The sequence below is a fragment of the Phyllopteryx taeniolatus genome, chromosome 14 (genome assembly GCF_024500385.1).
Source record: "Phyllopteryx taeniolatus isolate TA_2022b chromosome 14, UOR_Ptae_1.2, whole genome shotgun sequence".
Classification (NCBI taxonomy): Eukaryota; Metazoa; Chordata; class Actinopteri; order Syngnathiformes; family Syngnathidae; genus Phyllopteryx; species Phyllopteryx taeniolatus.
This window is the reverse complement of record NC_084515.1, coordinates 8,346,645-8,365,199: the sequence shown is the minus strand read 5'-3', so window position 1 is coordinate 8,365,199 and position 18,555 is coordinate 8,346,645. Positions and strand designations below refer to the sequence as shown.

The window sequence follows — 18,555 nt, the reverse complement described above, 5'->3', positions numbered from 1 at the left end:
AAAGGGGGGTAATTACTTTTTCACACAGGGTCAGGTAACTTTGAATAGTGTTTTTCCCTTAATAAATTAAATCACCATTTTAAAATAGCATTTTAAGTTAACGGGTTATATTTTTCTGATATTTACATTTGTTTCATGAGCATAAACTAAAAGTGGGGAAACTATGCAAACATATAAGAATTTGAGAAGGGGGCAATACTTTTTCACAGTACTTTATCTGTTCTTCTACGAACACCTATTATATTTGGGGACAATTTGACCTTGTTTAATATCTCTCCAGATGTGAGTGACTTTGATTTTCTGTTTCATATTTCGTGACTTTTCTTTAGGACAACATAAAATGAACATGATACATTTTTGATGTCTTGTACACAGCTCATCTGTGTTACTTGGTGTCAATTAGACCCCAGGCTATTTTAACTGTTTAAAACAAACAAAAACATTTGTTCAGATTGTTTTGGATCATATCGGGGTCTCTCTGACATGTTTTTATTTTGAAGGGGCTATTTATTCAGTCAACAGCTACTGTTTGTACAGTGGTACAATGTACTACGTGTGCAGGTGCTACAAAGTGCCACTGCTGAAAGATCACTGTTTGGCGTTTCATTATCACCATGGCAACACCTACTGAAACGGTATGATACCGACCGATAAAAATATTATTCTGTAATTATCACATTTTATTCTTAGCAATCTTATTGCTATATGCATTGCTTATTTTGTATGGAAGCTGGAGTGTTAGTCATCCATGTGTATCTGAATAGAGGCGGTGTTCGTGAAGGCACCACCGGGCTGGGCTGGGACGGGCCACACATGCATCAAGCCGGGAGGAGGAGGTGGTGACGGTAGGCAGACGAGCGCCCTCCAGTCAATAACACCGAGTGACAGTGCTACCGACGTGACAGCGTCTGTTAACGTCACGGAGACACGGCGGCTGTGTGTTTTCAGCCCATGTTTTTCTCCTAACTGGTGAGTATTTCTCACGGTTCCCCCAAACTACTGACGTCGCCTGTCGCCGGGGAACAGTGCACCCCACCCGGCTAACGAGCGGATGATGATGCCGCCCTCCTCCTTATTCTCCTCCTATCATAGGCCTGGGTGTAGCTCGTCAAATCTCCCCTTTTAGTGACGCCTGGTAAATTAGCCTGCTTCGCATGAGCTCCTAATGGTAACTATTTGCTGCTTTTGCTGTAATCCGACCGGGCATGTAATGCTAACAAGTAGCCTAATCTCCTTATGGTTCACTTATTTGCTAACAGCCGCTCACTTCGCATGCTAACCTAGCATCGTCTTTCTTTATATTACTCTTATATTGTTGCTGCTTTTTGTGTCCGTAATAATTCAGAGGTAGAGGTACTCCTAAATGTTAAGACTTCATTAACAGAAATGTTTTGCGTGAACGTATTCATCATTCACCTGGATTCACTTTGCTCTCTAGCTGCGCGGGGTTTTGAGCCAAATTGAACAATTGAACACGTTAATAATTATTCTACTGTTAAATTGCTACGTGCCAGACATTGTCACTGACGGCAAATTATTGTCATTACTAGGTGGCAATTAAATGATGTTCTATTAGATCTTTGGATTGATTGGATTGTACAAGTGTACCTAATGACGTATCCGGTGAGTTTATAATTTGTAGTCAAATTAGTGCAAATCAATCTCAGGCAGTTCTCAAATTCGGGGTCCATAAAATAATTGGCAATAGATTATTGTTGCACTTTTAGACATTTATTGAATGTGTCAAACACACAAATACAAAATGAGAACACTTGCAAGCACCTTCTGTAAGCCAAAGCTCACAACCAGATGCTCACACGCAAACTAACAGTACCCAGCTCCTGATGTCACTCACGGCACACTTTAAAGACTCACATTCAGCACACGAAGAATACTTGATCTTGCAACTGAGCAACTGGTGCTGGTAGGTACACATTGTAAAACCAGTTTATTTCTTTACATTGTCTTCAATTATATATTTAAGTGCTATTTTTTTATATTAAATAATATACAATTGTGTGTTTTGGGTGGGCTGGAATGCAATCTTGGCTTTTCAGTTCATCACTTAAAAAATAAAAATAAAATTTGGTTCAGGTCCGGCAGCAAGGTGACCGACTGGTTAGAGCGTCTGCCTCACAGTTCTGAGGTCCGGGGTTCAATCCCCGACCCCGCCTGTGTGGAGTTTGCATGTTCTCCCCGTGCCTGCGTGGGTTTTCTCCGGGCACTCCGGTTTCCTCCCATATCCTAAAAACATGCATGGTAGGTTATTTGAAGACTCTAAATTGCCCGTAGGTGTGAATGTGAGTGCGAATGGTTGTTTGTTTATATGTGCCCTGCGATTGGCTGGCAACCAGTTCAGGGTGTTCCCCCGCCTCCTGTCCGATGATAGCTGGGATAGGCTCCAGCACTCCCGCGGCCCTTGTGAGGATAAGCGGCTCGGAAAATGGATGGATGGTTCAGGTCCTCTTTTAAAACAATTTCATCTCAATGGGGAAAACTGATTTGATATACGATTATGTTGAGTTACATGTTCATGGCATTTAGGGGGTTAGTTAATTTTTTAATTGGCATTAGGATTATAAGGGGGTACTTGGAAAAATTACCCAAAATGTTTGAGAACCCCTGTGTTATATGAAGCCCGATTATTCCACATTTTGTACAGAAGTACATCTTTTATTTCTAAATGCGGAACACTTGTTTGTGATAAATGGTGAGTTTTCATCCAGTGATTTGTTCCAGTGGTTTTGCAGATTTACTGTACAGCATATTGATATTTTCAGCCCTTCGCCACCATGACAGAGGAGGAAACCATAAACGTGAAGGAGGTGGAGATCATCAAGGTGATCTTGGACTTCCTTCACTCCCGGAAGTTGCACATCAGCATGCTAGCTCTGGAAAAGGAGAGCGGCGTGATCAATGGCCTCTACTCGGACGACATGCTCTTCCTCAGGTAGCCTCGATCATGAGATATGTTTCTCCTGTTATAATTGGTATAATTGTGTATTATACCTGTTATCTTAAAAGTTGTGGATGTCAACTATTGTGATTATTGTAGGCAACTGGTGCTGGATGGCCAATGGGATGAGGTCTTGCAGTTCATTCAGCCTTTGGAGTGTATGGAGAAGTTTGACAAAAAGAGGTAAGGGACAACTCTTCTACTGTACTTTTAGTTATTAGTCAGTGTTGGTACAAAGGAAAATATACTGCAGATGGCATCAAGACATCATTGTGACTAATTCTCCATCCCAGGTTCCGTTACATTGTCTTAAAGCAGAAGTTTCTGGAAGCTCTGTGTGTGAATAACGCCATGTCTGCGGAGGATGAGCCACAACATGTAAGAAAAAGCAATGGATCTGATAATCTTGCACTGTTACAATTGCCATTTGATTCCTGAATTCTGTGCTCCAGCATGCAAAAATTAGATGTTAGTGTCAAATTCCTTTTTCAAAGTGTGTCAAAGATAGGGCTGATAAGTATATCATTTTCAAAATTGGTCCGCTCAATGTGGCGGCACGGTGGACGACTGGTTAGAGCGTCAGCCTCGCAGTTCTGAGGACCCGGGTTCAATCCCCGGCCCCGCCTGTGTGGAGTTTGCATGTTCTCCCGTGCATGGGTTTTCTCCGGGCAATCCGGTTTCCTCCCACATCCCAAAAACATGCATTAATTGGAGACTCTAAATTGCCCGTAGGCATGACTGTGAGTGAGAATGGTTGTTTGTTTCTATGTGCCCTGCGATTGGCTGGCAACCAGTTCAGGGTGTACCCCGCCTCCTGCCCGATGACAGCTGGGATAGGCTCCAGCACGCCCGCGACCCTAGTGAGGAGAAGCGGCTCAGAAAATGGATGGATGGATGGATGGTCCGCTCAATGTATATTATTCAAGTCAGCATTTTGATGTAATCGGCCTGCAAGCAACAGTTCATCACTTACCGTTGTATAAATAATAGAGTTGTTTTTAGTGTGATCTGTAATTAAAAAACTGTAGACTAACCTTGATTCATGTGGACAAAAAGATACTGCACTTCCATAGAGATCTTGATATTACACAATGTATTTTGTTAACCGCATTTATGTCTCCCCCAAAAGCTGCGGCACCAGTAGTTTGTCTCCATTAATTCTTTTTGTCAGTCAATATAATTTGTCTGTATTAAACTCATTGATTCACGTAAATTGGGTTAATAATGTTAACTGGTTCAACCAAGCTTGTGCGTGGTGACAGGATTAGGGCGCATCATTTAGGCATCTGTGAACACTATGTATCTGTACACTAGCAATAGTAGGTCGCGATATTTGATTTTGAAGCTTCAGTGCTATATCTTTTTCCCATTTAGAGCCCTTTAAAGTGAATGTAGGGATTTGGTTTGAAATGCATTGTACAATTTTAAAGATAACATGCAGAGACTGAGAACTATGTAGTACTTAGTTATGGAGATATAGCATTAAACTGTTTTCCACCATTTCAGTTTTAGATTTTTGGGGGGCGTGGCTAAAACAAGACCCAGTGATGCACCTCGGCCCTGGCATGAGTTGCCTCTCCCCAACTATATAATAACTTGAGTACCTTTATTGGCATCAGGGGTTACCCAGCGTAATTGCGTTAGCTAGCTATGCCTCCCCCCCAAAAATACATCTTCCGTTCGCATAGTCCGCTTGCGTGGCGCCTCGTTGTGGGATGTAAGTGCGCGTACGTCATGCAGAGAAAGATGCACATTGTAGTAGTGGTGTTTGAGTGACAGTTGAGTAGTGCGTGGTTTCAGCGGATTTAACGGACACACCCAGTGAATTTGAGAGTGGAGAGAATTGCTTGATATTTTTGCAATTTTGAAGCCTCATTTTCTTTTTAATTGTTCAAATTTGGCACGGTTGTTAACAACACTTCTCTGTGGTGTGTCAAATTTAGAAGACATTTATTTTCACTTTACTGGGATTTTAAGGATAGGGCAGTGTTTCCTAACCTCTATTGAGTCAAGGCAGAAAAATGTAATGGCACACTGCAAATTTTTTTTTTATTTTTTTAATGAAATGGATGCATAGGTGGCGGCATGGTGGACGACTGGTTAGAGCGTAAGCCTCACAGTTCTGAGGACCCGGGTTCAATCCCCGGCCCCGCCTGCGTGGGTTTTCTCCGGGCACTCCGGTTTCCTCCCACATCCCAAAAACATGCATTAATTGGAGACTCTAAAATTGCCCGTAGGTGTGACTGTGAGTGCGAATGGTTGTTTGTTTGCATGTGCCCTGCGATTGGCTGGCAACCAGTTCAGGGTGTACCCCGCCTCCTGCCCGATGACAGCTGGGATAGGCTCCAGCATGCCTGCGACCCTAGTGAGGAGAAGCGGCTCAGAAAATAGATGGATGGATGGATGCATAGGTGAACTATTTACCTTCTTCCATCTAATAAAGGAGCAGTTGTTCTGACTGTCACTATACGTCACTGGCATAGGTAGCCGAACAACAATACGTATTTTGTAGTAAATAATATTTTTTGGACCAATTGAGTGAAATTGGATAATTTCTTGCACCATTGCATTTTTTTGTCTCCACAGCACAAAAATGTATTGGAAAATCATTTGGTTAGGGCAAGTGTGGTGCAGACCATCTTCAATTGGATTGCCTCATATGTTTTTCAGTTGGAGTTCACGATGCAGGAGGCGGTCAAGTGCCTGCACACACTGGAGGAGTTCTGCCCCTCAAAAGACGACTACAGCAAACTGTGTCTGCTGCTCACCTTGCCTCGCCTCACAAACCATGCCGAATTTAAGGCAAGGAATTTCTTTTACTTAGGTTATTAACATTGTGGCCTCTCCGGTTGAGCTGCTTGTGACTTTACTGCCGATGTCATGTTAGGACTGGAACCCGAGCACGGCCAGAGTGCAGTGTTTCGAGGAGGCCTGCACCATGGTGGCCGAGTTCATCCCGGCAGACAGGAAGCTGAGCGAGGCTGGATTCAAAGCCAGCGGGGATCGCCTCTTTCAGCTGCTCCTCAAAGGAGTCCTCTATGAGTGTTGTGTGGAGTTCTGCCAGGTTAGGACTGACAGTAATGTAGTAATACCCTGCAATTTATGGCGGGTAGGGAGTTGGGGATTGAGCCCAGTTGCAAATAACGAATAAACGTACGAGTACACACCTGGACAAAAGTATTGGTACCCTTCTGTTAATGAAAAAAAAGCTTACAGCTGTCACAGAAATATATTGAATTCGACAGAAGTAATAATAAATAAAACTTTAATGAAAATTAACCAATGAAAATCAGACCTTGCTTTTTAATTGTGGTTCAACAGAATTATTACAAACTCATGAAACAGGCCTTGGCACCAAATACTGTAATATAGTGGTGCCTCGACCTCCGCGTGCCCCAGTTTCCAAATCTTTTTTTGAGGTGAGCTATGGTTTGGTCGATTATTATTTTTTTCCCTTCTTATGTCGCAAGCCAAAATGCTGCTGCTGTAGTGAAGTGAAAAAGCAACAGCACTTTCAGCCCTTTATTGAGCAGGACAGTCAAACACAAATACGAAACACTCACAAGGAGCAAGGAGGACACACTAGCACTAAACTGATTGCGTGGTAAACGGCCAACTATCTGACTCCAGCTCCTGATGTGACTCACTAGGCCATGCGCCTTAAAGGAACACATCAACACACAAATACCACAGTGTGTGTTGTTGTGAGACTGAAGCTGACATTTCTTTCATAAAGTGTTATTTTTTACATTATATTTTATTACGTACATGTAACGAAAAAATGTGGTGTTTTTTACTGAGGCTGGAACAGATTAATGGAATGTCAGTTCATTTTAATCAGAATCAGAATCATCTTTATTTGCCAAGTATGTCCAAAAAACACACAAGGAATTTGTCTCTGGTAATTGGAGCCGCTCTAGTACGACAACACTAGTAATTTGAGTTATGAGCTTGGTCAAGCCACAAATTAAACTCTTAAGTCAAGCTACCACTGTACTTTCCTATTTAAAACTAAAAATAGGGGAATTTGTGAATAGTGAACCTTGAAGCTGCTGCATCAGTTGTTGGATCAGTTGAGTTTTCTGTTTTTGTGCAGAGCAAGGCGACGGGTGAGGAGATCACCGAGAGCGAGGTCCTGCTGGGGGTTGACATGCTGTGCGGTAACGGCTGCGATGACGTGGACTTGTCCCTCCTGTCTTGGATGCAGAACCTGGCCCATAGTGTCTTCTCCTGCGCCTTTGAACAGAAGCAGCTCAACATTCACGTGGACCGCCTGGTCAAACCGGCCAAGACCGGGTACGCCGACCTGCTCACACCGCTCATCAGCAAACTGTCTCCGTATCCGTCCTCGCCGCTGCGCCGGCCCCAGTCCGCCGACACCTACATGTCGCGCTCTTTGAATCCGGCTTTGGACGGGTTGTCCTACGGGCTGTCCAGCCAGGATAAGCGAGGGGGTGGCGGCGAGGTTGCCCCAAGTAAAGGTGTCTCACCCATGTCTCACTCCTTTGCCAACTTCCACTACCCTGGAGCGGGTGGACAGAACCTCAGCAGGAGCCTCATGATGGAGAGCTCCGACTGCCACAGTATCTTTGAGGAATCACCTGAAACGTAAGTTTGCATGCATTCCAGACCCACACGCAATATGTGAAAATCAGCGCTATAGAGAGTACAGGATGATTGAAAAATAACTGTATTTTTAAGTACTTGTAATTTATTTCTGAATTATAATTCTTAAGAAATTAATATAAGAAAGTGTATAGCATGGAGTTGATTGAAACACCCTTTTAAAGTATCACTGAGCACCTTTATTCTCTCTCGCTCGTACAGTTCTCTCAATAAGAGACAAAGCATGCTTGCTTCAAGTTGTTTGTTGCTCCCGGCTGAAGTTTACTGTAAAACTGACACAAAGCAAAAAAGACTCAAACGTGTATTTAAACACCAAAATATTCAACTAAACCCTATATTCTCATCCGATGAAAGTCCACTAGCTTAATACGAACATATAATGGGAAATGCTATAGATGGGCTAATGGAAATTAGCATAGACGTTATGGTAATTATGAAGCTTCAAACAACAGCTACACTAACACACAGGTGCAGTGGCACATACAAGCAGCAAAAAAAACAACTTACTGGAGATTAGTTGGGGACCTTCCATCTCTCTTAATTACGCTGCATCTTCATCAGACCTCAGTGCTGCCTGGCATGTTGCGACACAAGGTGCTACTACACCAAAGGTGTGAAACTCTAAATTTGGACTTTCCTGTGTATTAAAAACTAATAAAAAAACGATTGCTTAAAAATCTGTGACATAAGGAGGGAACACTGTTGTTTGTGGTTGGTGTTGTCAGATCTTGTGTGTGTATGTCTGTGTGTAGTTCGAGGACCGACACGCCTGTGGACAAAATGATGGGTTCGAGTGTCACTCAGAACTCGCGTCCCGCCTCAGCTCCAGGAGAAGATGCACCTCCAGCGGGCTCTGCTGAAAAGAATGAGGTAAATCTCAAACTTGCTTCTTATACAGCAATCCTACACTATTGCTGTCCCATAACTTGCACTAACAGGGCTCACAGTTAGCTTTTTAGGGCTCTTGCTAGAATTTTTACTTGCCCTTGGCAAATTTGAGCTTCTCCTGTTCGGTCAAGTGCACTCAAATCTTTGCTATATCTTACAATTCGTTCTGATCATGGTATTAATCTCACGGTAGGATAATTATTCCGGTATTGTGGGAAAGCTCATGGTATTGCAGGACGGTTGACGGTACAGGTGGTGCAAAGAGGTTAAAGCAGGAATACTGAAAAACCTCTCGTTTTCTTGGTTGCCAAGTCCTTCTCAATAGGCTTTAGTAGTTTATGTGCGTTTCCCCACAGGTTTTTGTGAAAAAGACATCTTCACATCATATATTAACGTGTACCTCTATCCCCGTCCAGCCAATGTTTACATTCGTATACACTACATCCAAAACGCTAGCTATTATTGTTGCAGCGATAATCATGCTATGCTCACAATAACAAAACTGCCCATTGAGAAATTGTCTGTTCACAAATTGAAAATAATTTGTCAGATATTTTTTTAATTATAACATTAGAAATTGCTGCTATTCTAACTAACATATTCACTGTTGTGCGTCATGCATTAGTGATAAGCTGCAGTGTTGTCTTTCCTCACTGGGTGTTACTTGCACTGAATATCTAAATACAAATCTCAGTTAATCACAAAGTGAGTCATCGTCCCTCTGCAAGTTTGACATTGGCTGCAGCTTCAAGCGCTTTCAGTGAATATGTAATTTGTGTACATCCATATTCACTCATGCATTTTGTCTTGGGTTGAGCTCTGACAATATATTGTTAAATGCGCTTCCTTTCTTTGAAGTAATTTAATAGGTTTGTAGCTTCTCACACCAACAAGGCATATGGCTGTGTACTAGGTGGAAAGAAGTCAGATAGGAGTTTTAATCGCCCTTAATGATGTCTATAAACAACAGTATCTGTCTGTCTGCCTCCTGCCTTCCTTTCTGGTCCTGGGGTGCAGCAGAGTGTGAAGTTAGTGGTGCACTACCCTTTTTCCGTCACCCTGGAGACACTGCCTCTAGGGGACTCTGTGATCACCCGCCCCCCTGTCCTCAGATTCACTCAACTGACACGCTATGCACAAATGAATCGGGAAATCTCGCACTCATAAATGCAAAATGTGAAAATGGAAGAAAATATGCTGTGCATTCCCTTTTTTCAGCTAGAACAGATTCCACGGTCTACAAGATGTTATAGTCTAGGGTTCCATCCATCCATCCATTTTCCAAGCCGCTTATCCTCACAAGGGCCCCGGGCGTGCTGGAGCCTATCCCAGCTATCTTCGGGCAGGAGGCGGGGTACACCCTGAACTGGTTGCCAGCCAATCGCAGGGCACTAGTCTAGGGCTGTCGAATATTTTTAAAATTGATTATTCTACCAATTATCGCATCAATTAATTGAGCATTCGGATAGAAATTGATTTTGCATTATGATACATCAGTGTGCATTTCGGGGTTGCCATCTTCACGTTCTGGACTATATCTGTGACTTTGAGTGTGTGTGGCTTCTAAAGGCAGGGCCAGATGAATGACGTGTGCGTCAGCGAATGAAAGTATAGTTGACTGTTGTGAGCACAGGTTAACATCCAGCCTTTAACTGGCTTACAGTCTGTATATTAAATGCCTGGGCGTCAGCTGTGGTTGTAAAAGGTTGTGTATGAATGTGCTTATTACGTTTATTTTGTTACTCTTTGTTCAGTAAAGTGGTTGAAAATGTGCACCGGCAACTTTTATTTACCCATGACCACTTGTGGGGGCATTACGACACATTCTAACTTGTGTTGGTAGGCTATATTAAATGATAGTGTACATAAATGGAGAGGAGCATGTGGGTGGAGCTTGACTTATCCCCACACAATGCAGCCTTTGAAACGTGTTTGACAAGGAATTACAGTGACCCATCTCACGCATGAAATTGCTTTTGTGTTCCATAATGTGACCAAGAATTTGCTCAGGCCTGTTTTCATACTTTCTGTCATCTCCCTAAACCAATCCTTTGTGTGTAGTATATAATGCATGCCCGTTCTGCTTCAATTTGCAGCTCTGGGACTCCACAGAAAAGTATGAGGAGTATTACCGTCAGCGCCTGCGTGTGCAACAGCACCTGGAGCAGAAGCAGCAGCAGAGGCAGATGTACAAGCAGATGTTGTTGGAGGGCGGCGTGCAGCAGGAGCCACCGCCCAGTGACATGCAGCACAGCCTCACAGAGAAGTTCCTCAACAGGTAAAAAGAACGAGAAAACTACGGAGAGTGCAGCTCGTTGGCAATGAGCAGTTGTCAGACAAGAGGAGGGGCAACTTTTAATGATCAGTCCCGTGTGGCTTCCCCTCCCACCCCCCCACACACACACACCCATGCACAATGCACCATCTGTGCTGGCCAGCATCGTCACATCACATCGTGCTCATTATCATACCCAGGCCCTGTAACATTTCCCCTGAGAATGACCGTACTGTCTGCATTATTAACCTTGTCAGCTGTGTCTCTTTCAATTTTGTTTTATGTATATAGCACCAAATCATAATGGACGTTATGTCAAGTCACTTCTTATGGAGACGACTTAAGACCACATGACTTATTATACATTACAAACAGCTCCTCACATGAATAGGTGCAGGAGAAAGAATGCATCTGTTCACGGAAATTATTGTGAATATTACTAATATTATAACAGAAGCTTGGTGCTTCATTTGAAATCCCCTGAAAATCTGTCAAACCTTTGGGTTCTAGGGACGCTTTAGAAGGGGAGAATCTTTTACAAACACAACACCAGTTAAACTCAACTACCATGTTTGCCCCTAAATGCCATTTAAACTAAAAGTTTTTTTTTTTTTTTTTTTTTTGAGAAATAGGTCAAACTGTTACGATATATCATGAAATATTTCACAGACTGTTTGAATTGAACTACCTCACAAAGCTTTTGACACTATTAAAATTTATTGAGCTGTACCTGTATTTTGTCAGGATAAAAAGAAAAAGAATAAAGTCGTGTTTTTCCCCAGTATAAAGTCGTAATATAATGATATAAAGTGGATGTTAAACAAGGAAATAAATTGTATTTATTTATTTCACTTGTTTTATGAAGTGAATTTCAGTAATACAACTTGTAATATGATGATGACTCTTGTTCTGGAAGAGATGCTTTAATTCTTAAAAAAATGGAACTGTATTATCAAAAAATACATCTTTTGGTCTAAAAAAAAATAAGTTGGAATTTATTCCTGGAATAATATGTGTAACCCCCGACTCAAGAATAGGGTTGTTGGCACCTTTTGTTCTTAAAAAAAAAAAAAAAAAAAAAAAAACTCATGAAAGGGAAGTCACATTTATGCATACCTCACAATCATTTCAGTTTTTTTTAATTGGCCCAAAGCTAAAATAGAGTGGAGCAATTAGCTTATTAGTATGTGTGTTTTATTTGCACGCTGGGCCCTATATGTAGGTATACATTTTTTAAAATATGACATAATAATTTATTGAAACTTAAGCAATGGCTCACAGACCCGGGTAGGAGTCTGGGGACCCCACTTTGAGAACCACTCACTGATCTTGGCCTTTGGCAGCATAACTCAGGGAGGATTCAGGACTAACCTGAGCCCCGGCTAACTTTATTTTAATTTTAAGTATCTTAATTTAAGTAGCCAGCTTACAGACCTACGGCAAAAGTTTTGTGCTAGCCTTATGGTGTAAGTATTTAACAGCATATTAACCAGAAAATGTATTGATGTAGATTTTGATGTGTGTCGACAGGTCCATCCAGAAGCTGGAAGAGCTCAACGTGGGGATGGAGAGTTTAGGAGAGGAGGTGAAGTCTTTGGCCCAGCAGTGTAACGGAAACGGGAATGCGCCCGCCTCGGAGTGCAACAACAACCCCCCGTCTGCCAGCCCAGAGCACAACGGCCGTGGGGGTGGGGTGCTCAGCAGCACCCCGCAGCATGTAGCGGGAGGCCGTCCGGTCTCGCCCCTAATTGAATCCCCCGTTTTCTCACAGAGGTTTGTGCGACATTGCAAGTTTCACAGTCAAACAGACAGACATTTAAAGGCGGTTTTGTATTTTTTGTTTGTCGACAGCGGGCAGAATCACAAAGCAGGTCCACACGGTGACTCACCGGGCTCGTTATCCTGCATTAAAGAGGTGTGTTTACACAGCATGTATTGTGTTCATTGGCGCTGCACAACTTCAGTATCTACTTGTTTCCACCAAGTGGTGGAGTGGAGTAGAGTTTTTCCTCACTAAATCTATTTTTTTGTGTTACTTACTGTAATGCCTTTGCCTGTGGGACAGGAGAGCCGAAGTCGTCGATGCACTTTTGTGCCATTTTTTTTTAACGCCGGGAGAAGTGAAACACAGACACAGTGAGCACACTGCCTCACTAGCTGTTGTCGACCACAGTTCCCGGCCAGACGCTCCCACGAGGACTTGTCACGTCACCGCACCAGGCCCTGCCTCTTAAAGGCACTTGTCCAACACATAGCACCTACTGCACTTACAGTATTTTGTCTACATTTCATTAGGGGTGCAGCTATCGAATATTTTCAGAACCAAATATTTTACCGATTTTCCCATCGATGAATCAGATAAAATTGATTTTGTCTTGTTGAACAACAAAATGGCATGTTGAAGTGCAGGTATTACCGTTACTCACTTGGGGTCGCTAGCCTTACGTTCCACACTATATAATATCTGTGACTTTATGTGACTGTAGCCAGTCTGCGTGTTAGTTGTGGTCATAGCAGACCATGTATGGATCTGCTGTTGTGCCTATTATGTGTTTATTTTGTTAGCACAATATGGAAATATTATCATATACAAATATACTGTATATGCAGTAGCATAATATGTGCTATTTTTAGGAGTATTGTCAATGGAAAGCCACATAAAGATTTACTGTTCCAAAACTACTTAGTTCAAATGAGCCAGCTAATGTAGCTAAGAAGATTATTCATTGCACATTGTAACTGTTACACGTGTGACACTGATGCCAGGCTGCTTAAATATCAAGTTTGAGTATTCTACACAGTTGTATTAAATAGATGTAATGTGACTTAAGTTTTTTTTTTTTTTAATAGGGTGGCGATAAAGAAAAAGGTCTGTTTGTGCCAGTGCACACGCTTGAGGACACGCAAGCTATTCGCGCTGTATCCTTCCACCCATCTGGGGCCCTCTACGCCGTTGGCTCCAACTCCAAAACACTCCGGGTCTGCGCTTATCCAGAAACACTGGACATAAGGTGACTGTAGCAGTCAGGCAAATTTGTAGAACTTTACTACACATCCTCCCTTTTTATTCCTTGGGTCCTCTTTTTCTTTTATCAGTGTATCGAGTCCAGCGAAGCAGCCCGTGGTCCGCTTCAAGAGGAACAAACACCACAAAGGTTCCATCTACTGCGTGGCCTGGAGCCATTGCGGGCAGCTGCTGGCAACCGGCTCCAACGACAAATATGTCAAAGTTCTACCGTTCAGTGCCGAGACCTGCAACGCCACAGGTAAGCGTGTGTCTGAATTGAAATCCTCAATCACAGAATAACACGTGGCAACAATAGAAAGATGGGGATTGACCAATACTATCGTTTTGTGAAAAAATGGACCACATTTGGACATAGTAGGTTTTTACTCAACAGTGATGAAATATAAGAGCAGCATCGAGGAGGAGTTTAAAAATTTAAGATTGTGGTCAAATGAAATGAAATTAAATGTAGTGATGCGACAGTAGTAATTGTACAATTTGTACAAAGTGGGAAGTGTAATATTATTGACAAAAGCAATAGTGTCATAATATAGCAATTGGGCAGTAATCACTATATTGGAAGAAAACCACCTACTATACATACTGTACATATTTGCGTAACTGAAGAAACAAAAACGAGTAGTTATTAGATTAAGATTTTCATGATTTAACAATAATATTTAATGCTGTCATGTCAAAACTGTAGCGTAACAAATAATTTAATTACAGTGTCAATGTTTCATGCTGGTGTGTCAAAAAAGTTTGGGAAACACTGGTCTAAAGTGTGATTTTTGTGGTGTGTTTCCACAGGGCCAGACTTGGAGTTCAGCATGCACGACGGCACTATCAGGGACTTAGCCTTCATGGAGGGTCCAGAAAGCGGCGGGGCCATCTTGATCAGTGCCGGAGCAGGAGACTGTAACATCTACACCACTGACTGTCAGCGAGGCCAGGGCCTGCACGCCCTCAGCGGACATACGGGTACACACTGATGCAACCATAATTGCACAATTCCAAAGTGTACTCAAATATGAGCTTTTTTTTGTGAAGGTCACATCCTGTCTCTTTACACGTGGGGGGGCTGGATGATCGCATCCGGCTCCCAAGACAAGACTGTACGCTTCTGGGACCTCAGGGTGCCCAGCTGTGTGCGAGTGGTGGGCACGGCCTTCCACGGCTCAGGTACTGGAAACATTTAAAAACAATTCATCATGCGGCTTTGGATGACTTTGGTGTGGTCCTTCTAAGTGACCAAAAAATTTCAAATGCATGACCTGGTCCATCTCTCTAGTTTTAAAACACAAACGTTTACCCACCCCTGCTTTAGACGCCAAGATGAACTGTTACGAGACTTGCCGACATCTCGCGTGACATCGACGCGGTCCGTCTTTCTCTCCTCCGCAGGCAGCCCCGTGGCCTCGGTAGCAGTGGACCCGAGCGGCCGTCTCCTGGCGACGGGACAGGAGGACAGCGCTTGCATGCTGTACGACATCCGAGGCGGCCGCATCGTGCAGGTGTACCGTCCGCACGGCAGCGACGTGCGCTCGGTCCGCTTCTCCCCCGGCGCTCACTACCTGCTCACCGGCTCCTACGACACCAAAGTCATGGTCACCAACCTTCAAGGTGAAGTCTCTAGTTCAGTGATTCCCAACCTTAATTGAGCCAAGGCACATATTTTACATTCGGAAAATCTCACGGGACATCACCAAACGAAAAAAGTCACAAAAAGTGAATCCACAAGTCAATTATGTACATTCTGCCATATAATAAAAGAGCATTTAATTGTTCTGTTCATCACTGTACATCTGGCATAGATAGACAAACAAAGATACAGTATTTGTTGTAAATAAATAATTTTCTGACCAATTAAGTGAAATTTGATAATTTCCTACAGCACACCTGAAGAGCTCTTACGGCACACTAATGTGCCATGGCACACTGGTTGGAAATCACTGCTCAAGTTCAATGGTCCCATTTTCAAACTTCTGTACAATTCAGTAGTGTTGTGTTTAACGTTGAAGTTCAATACATTTTCATTTAACATGTAAGAACTGTTTCAAACATTTGTTTAGGGAAGATTTGTATTCAATTTATGTAAAATATATATGGATTGAATCATTTAAGTACAGTTAGTTCTATTTAAGTGCTTTGTTAATGTTCAAACTGCAAAATGTTCCAGTGGCTTTAACGTTTTTAAATCCACTACAGTACATTTAAGTGCAGTTCAGTTGTATTTAGCTGTTAAGAAAAGTACATTAACATTTAATTTTTTACACTTTTGTTTTTTCAAAGATTTTATTTAGGCACATTTTGATTTAAATTTTATCTGCAATATATTTTATTTGAATTATTATTAAACTATAGCTATTTTCTTATATTTGACGAGCAAAACTATACCTTTTAGCAATAAAACTTCTGTCACTCCATTACTGTATTTTAATGTTAGTCATGATCGAGGTCTTTGAGAGCCAAGTATTTTTTTGAGGTGGCAGTTGGTGTAAAACAATCACTTGTCTAGAGGTATGTGTGCTCCCCCCAGTGGTACTTAAAAGAATAGAATATTGGGTGTATAGATGATTTTTTATATAAATAAATAAATATATATATATATATATATATATATATATATAATTTTATTTATTATTATTTTTTTATTATTTCCTGTGCTCAGGCGACCTGACCAAGCAGCTGCCTGTGAACGTGGTGGGCGAGCACGGCGACAAGGTGATCCAGTGTCGATGGCACACCGAGGACCTCTCCTTCTTGTCATCGTCCGCCGACCGCACCGTCACGCTCTGGACGCACAACCCGTGACGTGCTCGCATCGCACACGTAACATTGAATCTAAACGACACACACAGCCGGCAACGTAGAGAATCACACTGATCATAAACTAGCGACACAGGAAAAGCACATGCTGCACGTCCTCGTTCTAAGTTGTTTGAACATTTATGTGATATCCTTGACATACGTAGTTTAAGGTCCATGTACTAGTATGCGCTTTGTTCTCACTAGTAAGACGATTCAGCACACTAGTAATAGAACAACTATGTCTTACTAGTAGTGTCTTTGCTGCTAGTTGTCACTTTTGGCCCACTAGTACACAATTGAAGCTTACTAGTAAACTACTGTGCTGCACTTGTAACACTACTAGGGCCAACTAGTAGGCATGTGTTACGCATTAGTAACCTCCTGGACCGTACCAGCAGCACCAAAATGCACACAAGTAATTTTGCCTTACTAGCAACATATAGTTATGCCATTAGTATGCCAAAGTTGTCCTGTTGTTGAGGACAAAGTGTATACTAGTACATGTCGCTTAAGCTGGATAGGAAGTAAAATATGTAATATTTCAAATATATTGGTAATGTTTTTTTCTACTACTGCCTTCTATTTTGACATTTTTGCACACTAGTAGGACAACCTTGGCATACTAGTACTACAATGTGCTTTTTCCTCATCAGTAAGACAGTTCAGCATACTAGTAGAGCAACTGTGTCTTACTAGTAATATTTTTTTTCCCTCCCCCACTACTGACTTCCCCAGCTGTATGACATTTCTGCACACTAGTAGGACAACTGTGCCATACGATTAGGACAACTATATGTTACTACTGAAGCAAATCTGTACAGTACTTGACAACTGGTGCTATTGTACTATTATTATATTCTACCAGTTAACATCTAGCACTCCGCTAGTAGTACTAGCAGCGCGCAAATGTCAACTAGTGCAGTTTTGCTCACTACTAATATGTAGTTGTCCTCGTCATTTTTAAAGTAATTTTACTAGTGCGCTGAATTGTCTTACTAGTGAGGTCCAAGCACATAATAGTACATGGACCTTAGGCTGGATATCAAGAAATAAATGCTTAAACAACTTTCCATATCTCACTGTTTCACTGCCGTTCTCATCACTACGGTTACATTGCACACACACGTACACACACACAATATATGCACATGAGTCATACCAGTTTGCATGCGCTTTTACTGAAAGGAACAAAGCTTTTTTTCATGATGGTGCCTTTGTTGATTTTTCAACAGCAGACCAGATCAAATTCCATGTTTTTTGCAAGCCAATTTCCTCCAGCTGTTGTTGTAGTTAAAAAAGTTTCGGGAAAAGTGGAAGTTCTTGTGTGAAATCGTGATCGTTCGGTGTGTCAATAGCAAGCTTGTGGCAGCCTTTACAGTCTCTGCTGTTGCTTCCCGACGTGCTGACATTACTGTATCCACTGGATTACTAACCCAAATGTGTAAATTGTTGTTTTTAAATTGAGTCATCCGTTATTTTTTTTTGTTTCTTTTTTGTAGGAGTCGTTCTAAACCATGACAGATTGTTATTAAGACAGTGTCCAAAGGGAATACAAGTCTCTATTTCTCGAACATTTTTTGGGGGGGTTCATTCTTATTTTTTTCCACATGCTGCTGTACTGAGGTCACAACAAAAGGGGGCAGTCGAGACTAGTAATTGTATGCACAATAGAAATGTTATGTGAAGCCAGTATTAGGGAGATATGTATTATTAATTTTTTTTTTTAAGTTTAATGCACTTTGTTGTCGAACTCAAATGTTTTATCCTTCTGATTTATTTTCAAAGGTTTTTAACGTTTAAGTCTTTTAAATAACACCAAACTAATACACTATTTATTTCAGCTGTGATTATGTACAGTTAAGATGTTTTGAAATGCTAGTTGCTGATGTAGTAACCCAGTCTAATTATTGTTTTCTAAAAAAAAAAGGGATTTAATTTAATGCAAGCTAACATTGCTTTTATGTTCAATAAAGTGTCTTTTAATCAAGCGGA

The 18,555-nt window shown here is 41.8% G+C and overlaps 1 protein-coding gene across 4 annotated transcripts; it reads left to right on the top strand.

Moving 5' to 3' along the window:
• Positions 1–534: 534 nt before the first annotated feature.
• wdr47a (WD repeat domain 47a) lies at positions 535–18,550 on the top strand. Of its 4 annotated transcripts, XM_061797235.1 has the most exons (18): positions 535–635; positions 765–969; positions 2,781–2,950; positions 3,056–3,139; positions 3,250–3,334; positions 5,627–5,758; positions 5,844–6,020; positions 7,053–7,564; positions 8,335–8,452; positions 10,567–10,748; positions 12,276–12,518; positions 12,597–12,660; positions 13,596–13,756; positions 13,842–14,011; positions 14,563–14,733; positions 14,803–14,934; positions 15,157–15,375; positions 16,424–18,550. In XM_061797235.1, the coding sequence occupies exons 3-18, from the start codon at positions 2,793–2,795 to the stop codon at positions 16,564–16,566; spliced, it is 2,751 nt and encodes a 916-aa protein (XP_061653219.1). In that variant the 5' UTR covers positions 535–635; positions 765–969; positions 2,781–2,792; the 3' UTR covers positions 16,567–18,550. The 4 variants fall into 4 exon arrangements, with proteins under 4 accessions (XP_061653219.1, XP_061653217.1, XP_061653221.1 ...); XM_061797233.1 differs by lacking the exons at positions 535–635; positions 765–969 and adding an exon at positions 1,009–1,168; XM_061797237.1 differs by lacking the exons at positions 535–635; positions 765–969 and adding an exon at positions 1,176–1,924.
• The last annotated feature ends 5 nt before the right edge of the window (positions 18,551–18,555 follow it).

Excerpts from the sequence above, each read along its gene's own strand:
- wdr47a (XM_061797233.1), top strand. Across the intron at positions 7,565-8,334 it reads TTTGAGGAATCACCTGAAAC|TTCGAGGACCGACACGCCTG; the intron begins GTAAGTTTGCAT and ends GTCTGTGTGTAG. Across the intron at positions 14,012-14,562 it reads CGAGACCTGCAACGCCACAG|GGCCAGACTTGGAGTTCAGC; the intron begins GTAAGCGTGTGT and ends GTGTTTCCACAG.